Below are 6,123 nucleotides of genomic sequence, written 5' to 3'. Positions count from 1 at the left end.
TGTGAGAATTTGTGCTTTACTTTGGATCATTTGGAACACTCGTAATGATTGTATTTTTAACAGAACGAGAGTTCTGAACTTTTTTCAGGCTATCTTGAAGGCCACCAGCTGGATCCATCCGTGGTCTACGCAAGGAGGAGGATTGGGCGCCCACGGTCTTTGCGTGCAACCGATGGGAAATGGTCTCTCGGGATTTTCTCAGCCGATTTGGTTGGCGGCCTACTAGTAGGATTTGTGATGCATGAGGCTCATTTCCCTATGATATTTTATTTTTTAATTTGCCCTTGGGGCAGTCATGTGTGACAATTTATTGGTTGAACTTTGTTATGGTTGGATGATGAACTTTGATATGATAAGTAAAAGGCTTGTGCATCACTCGATGCAGAGCCTGAGGGATGTCCCCTCTTTTCGAAAAAAGCATAAAAAGCTATCTGAGCTTGCAATCAAGGTCATAGTTTTTGGGAAGATAATTTGCACATATACCATAAAAACTTGAAGAGACTTTCTAGTATACGCATAAAACAAATGGCGAAACTTTTTAGCACGACCGTAGCACATAGAACAAATCCATGCATGCAGACCTCATCAATGACGGGCAACCTTTTCACCACAAATATATATGGAAAATGAAAGTCCCATTGAAAATAAAAACCCTCATGTGGTACCTAGATCGCAAGGTTATCCTAACAAAAGATAATCTGAAAAAAAGAGATTGGCAAGGATGCACTAAGTGTTGCTTTTGTGGCGTTGATGAGTCAGATTCAGCATCTATTCCTTCAATGCCCACTTGCCAAGCTACTATGGCGAACGGTCCATATAGCTTTTAATCTACGTCCAACCACGAGTAGTACGAATATGTTTGAAAACTGGTTAGTGAGGGTGCACCCCAAGTTGAAGTCTCAGATCCGTGTGGGAATTTGTGCTTTACTTTGGGCCATTTAGAACACTTGTAATGATTGCATTTTTAATAGAACAAAAGTTATGAACTTTTTGCACGTTATCTTCAAGGCCACTAGCTGGATCCATCTGTGGTCATTACTACGCAAGTAGGAGGATCGGGCGCCCATGGTCTTTGCGTGCAACCGATGGAAGATGGTCTCTTGGGATTTGTTCATCCGATTTTGTTGGGGACCTACTAGTAGGATTTGTGATGCACGAGGCTCATTTCCATACGATATTCTATTTTTTAATTTGCCCTTGGGACAGTCATGTGTGACAATTTATTTGTTGAACTTTGTTATGGTCGGATGATGAACTTTGATATGATAAATAAAAGGTTGTGTGCATCACTCGATGCAGAGGTCGAGCGATGTCCCCTCTTTTTGAAAAAAAACATAAAAAGCTATCTGAGCTTGCAATCAAGTTCACCGTTTTTGGGAAGATAATTTGTACATATACCATAAAAACTTGAATAGACTGCCTGATGTACGCATAAAACAAATGGTGAAACTTTTTAGCACTACCGTCGCACACAACTCGCTAAGAAAAAATAAAGTGGAAACCAAGAGAGACAAATTAAAGTATTTTAAATTGCGGACAACTCCTCTAGTGTTTTACCCGACTAAGTGTCGAGAAGTTATGTCTGGTACGATGCAACACCTGAAAGCAAATTTCGCGAAGAAGAATGAAGTGGAAGCAATGAACAAGGAACCCTCATGGCGTGAAGAAGTAACTCGTCAAGGCGAAGCATTCTGTACGTACATCTGACAACCATGAGAAAACAAAACTATGTGCCATTCTCGATCGGTTCGGGCGCACGAAGTGACCGCCGAAAGAAAAATTACAACGTGGCATGCCTCACATGCCCAGCGGCGGAGACAAGCCCCAGGCAGCCGCCCGGGTTGGCTGAGGCATGAATCCAATTCCCTTTGTTCACTATAGCGAGCACTGGAGCTACATCGCTACATCCCGGGGGCGTTGCAATATCCTGGTGCCGCCACTGCACATACTTGATGGCGGGGCTCCCCTAACACTTCACTAAGTGGGATTAAAACTGGTTAAAATTTTGTTAAATCGGGTAGAAACTAGCAAAACTTCAGCAAAATGGTGTAATCTGAATGAAAAAAAATTGTTAAACGGGCTAATTTTTGTTAAAAATGGTGAAGTATGAGGTGAAAACTGAAATTCACTAAAAAGAAATCCTGGCTCTCCGTACACCAGCGAATCTGTGAAGCAGCACATGGAGATGGGAACAAAACGAGAAGAAAGAAACCGGCAGGTTCATACATACATACATACACATATACATACCAGATTCGTGCTGCTGCCAGCCTCCTCGATCTTGGTGCTCCACTGCTCCTGGCTGTGGATCGCGATCACCTTCCCCTCCTCCGCCATGTCTCTCGCTTCTTTCTCACGCTTGCGTGCCTCTTCTGTTCTGCTTCTAGCTCTGTGTCTCGCCTTCCCGACGATATTGAGCTAGTTTGGGTGGTGCTCAAGCAGCCACGCCTTCCTTGTGGATAAAACTGGCTCCGGATTCTTGGCATGGGACCTTTGTTTTTATTCGAAATGAAAGGTCAGTCGCCCTGGCCTTTGGGCCAAATTCGTTCGGTCTGATGGCTCGCCCTGGGATTCCTTTCTTTCTTCCTTTTGACGGAGCCTGCATTCCACTCAACCAAGGGGACGTTTGGAGACCAAGGGGACGTTTGGTAGCCTGCATTCCACTCAACCAGGCCCGCTGGATGCAAATTTGGCCTGTTTGAATGTCTATGTTTACTGTTTGGTATGCATAGCACAAACCTTAAAGCACTCAGTCAGGCCCGCTAGAAATGACCGAATCAATCATTTTCTCTCAGCTAGGCTCGCATCATGCATGGGAGGGGAACGTAACGACGAGCTCATGCGAGCATGGAGATGGCGCGAGCTCGTGCGCGTCCTCGAAGAAGCAGCGGGAGGAATTGGCTCACCTCCCGCCGAATTGGTCGCCCTATTTAGGGCTCTTTGGCTCACTGCCAAAACCCCCGCCACCCCCTCCCCTCAAGATCTCCATCCCACGCGGATTCTTCACCGATGAGCAAGTAAGCGACACATCTTCTCTGGCTGGCGGTAGACAACGACCGCAATTTTCTCCCTTCTATTCTCCGACCTGTTACGTGCCTCCACCCGGCTTCATCGATGGCTGTAAGTTCGATCACTCCCTCCTCCCTACTCGTTCGAGCTTAGTTCCGTGAGCATGTGGCGGCATTCTATACTATGAGCATGTGATGTTGTGATAGATAGTGGTGATGGATTGGTAGCATGCTACATTTTGCTTAGAGGCTTTGATGATGTTCATGCTGTTTTCCATGTTGGTTTCGATGACACTACGGTAGATGTGGTACTAGCTTGTGAATCAGAGCATGCGTGGTACCCTAGTTTGCAAGTATGGTATATATGTAGGTGTGGTAGTGATGGCTTCTAAGTGCGCATGATTTAGTTGTAGATTTTTTGAAGAAAAATTATCGATCCCACAAGGAGCACACAAAATGGACTTTATCTCTTGTAGAGATTAAAAATATTATGCATGTATGTCACTTGCGGTCTAAAGCAAAGTTGAAACAAAAGTTTGAAATATTGCAAGTGAACTTTGAACATGGAAATAATATGCAATATTAAAATAAAAATGCACAACCGTGAAGTGACGGTTGTTGGAATCAATAAGGCATCTCGGGGTGTCCGGATTCCCCTCTAGTATGTATCTAATGCGACCTCATAAGCCACACCAGCAGGGTTCACCTCATAAGCTAGTACGTTCGGTTTCACCTCATAAGCCACACCAGCGGGGTTCAGACCAAGTGACGTAAATATCTATTGCATAGGTGGTCCGGTGAGTTGCATCACATTTAGTTGGTAGATGTGCCCAAACTCAGCCATGGTTGCTCTAGACCTGCAAATAACTTAGTACATGCAATTAATAAACCAAACTTAATACAAATACCACAAGCACTCAGCTGCCCGACAATGGAGCCAGAAAAAACTTGATGGCCCCGTAAGTGCATAGGGTTTAGCAATATCTTTTTCGAAGAAAGAGTATCGATCCCACAAGAAACACATGAACCATCCTTTTCTCTCTTGTACGGCTCAAATAGCAGTGCCTACAAGTTAGATGAAATTCAAAGCAATAGTAACATGGTTGAAAGCGGTGTAGCGAACAGTGAAGTGAACTACTGAAATAAAATAAAGTAGCAAAGATGTAAGTGAAAGTTGTCAAAATCGATAGGACTAAGGCATTCCAAAGGAGTCAGGATTCCCCACTAGTGTGCATCTAATACCAATGCATAAGCATAATGCTATGTCAAATTCCTAAGCCACTTTATATGTTTTTATTGGTGGGCAGAGCCGGTACAGATACATGCAAACATGCAACGGCCTCATATCACATACGCACCATCGTTCTTATCCACTCTAGTTACCAAACGGTGATTAAGGGGAAAAAGGTCCACGCGGATGTAGCCTATAAGCGGTCTTCGTTTACCCCATGCTGCAACGATCCGAGACGAAGGGAGATAGGCCCTGTCACTTACCCACCTCCGCAACCAGCCGATTCGCCAGCAGTAATAACCTTCCATTCAAAATTGTCATATGTTGGATGGCCGACTTCATCCAACATCAAATTGTCAAAAAGACCATATCCCCGAGAACTTTGGATGGCTTTGCTTGAATTTTGTTTATTCGGTCTCCTGCTTGGCCTCTTTGTGCTTCTATTTTAAAGTTGGAATCCCCAATAGGGTTGGTGTGAGTGTGAGCTACCTTTATGTTGTTCGGTTGTTGCTTTATCAATAAAGCGGGCCGAAACCTTTTTTGGCAAGGTTCTGACTGCAAAGGTCTACAACTTACAATAGACCCCTTAGTTCTTGGTAGTGTGTGCAAAATTTTATTATGTTGTTAATATGGTACAAATGCACAACACACCGGGAGTCTGGTGGATAACCAAATACCAGTAGTAAGTAGTACCTAGTAAAGAGCATGGTCGATCTCCGAAGACATGATGGCCGAAGATATTTTGACGTGAGGTAGAAATAAGCTTCTACAGCCGAACCTAACTAATCTGCCCCCCTATGCATCCACAATGTGTCCGGGTGTGTCTACAGAGAAGGCCCGATTACTCCTCATTTTGCGTCTGGCGTAACCACATACCTCAAACTTTATACCTGAAATCCGTAGCACATCATGCAACACAAAAACTATGTAGTACTACATAAATAAACTTGCCTACTACTCGTCGTCGGAGATGTAGACGACCTCAGTGCCTGTACTGCCGGATAGACCGGCCTCCCGGTCGTTGGCCGCCGCCCGCGGCTCCGGCTCCTCATCGGACTCCATGTCCACGAAGAGTTGGTCGCGCCCTGCCGCTTCTTCCGCTTGGACGACCTCATACTCTGCTTGTGTGTTGCCCATGCCGAATCTGACAACTAGAAGCACCGACTCCTCCTAGCCTTCCCCTTCCTCCTCCTCCTCCTCCTCATCCTCCTCTTCCATGTCTGCGTCCGATGCCTGCTCCTTGCTACCTCTTGAGCATGCGTTGGTTTTCCCTTGAAGAGGAAAGGGTGATGCATCAAAATAGCGTAAGTATTTCTCTCAGTTTTTAAGAACCAAGGTATCAATCTAGTAGGAGGCTACACGCAAATCCCTCGTACCTGCACAAACAAATAAGAACCTTGCAACCAACGCGATAAAGGGGTTGTCAATCACTTCACGGCCACTTGCAAAAGTGAGATCTGATAAAGATAATAAATATTTTTTGGTATTTTTGTGATATAGATTGAAAAGTAAAGATTGCAAAATAAAGTAGATCAGAAACTTATATGATGGAAAATAGACCCGGGGGCCATAGGTTTCACTAGTGGCTTCTTTCAATATAGCATAAGTATTATGGTGGGTGAACAAATTACTGTCGAGCAATTGATAGAAAAGTGCATACTTATGAGAATATCTGGGCATGATCATGTATATAGGCATCACGTCCGCGACAAGTAGGTCGAAACGATTCTGCATCTACTACTATTACTCCACACATCGACCGCTATCCAGCATGCATCTAGAGTATTAAGTTCATAAGAACAGAGTAACACATTAGGCAAGATGACATGATGTAGAGGGATAAACTCAAGTAGTATGATATAAGCCCCATCTTTTTATCCTCGA

General features: G+C 44.3%; 1 protein-coding gene across 1 annotated transcript in view; it reads right to left on the bottom strand.

Moving 5' to 3' along the window:
- The window catches only part of LOC123139296 (thioredoxin H-type), an 8,310-nt gene extending 5,761 nt beyond the window's left edge, over window positions 1-2,549 (bottom strand). Inside the window, exon 1 of the mRNA XM_044559097.1 lies at window positions 2,251-2,549. Coding sequence (XP_044415032.1) covers window positions 2,251-2,337 — 87 coding nt within the window. The 5' untranslated portion in view covers window positions 2,338-2,549. The remainder of the gene's footprint in view (window positions 1-2,250) is intronic.
- Between the last annotated feature and the right edge of the window lie 3,574 nt (window positions 2,550-6,123).

The sequence above is a fragment of the Triticum aestivum genome, chromosome 1B (assembly GCF_018294505.1).
Source record: "Triticum aestivum cultivar Chinese Spring chromosome 1B, IWGSC CS RefSeq v2.1, whole genome shotgun sequence".
Taxonomy (NCBI): Eukaryota; Viridiplantae; Streptophyta; class Magnoliopsida; order Poales; family Poaceae; genus Triticum; species Triticum aestivum.
This window is presented reverse-complemented; position numbering and strand designations above follow the sequence as displayed.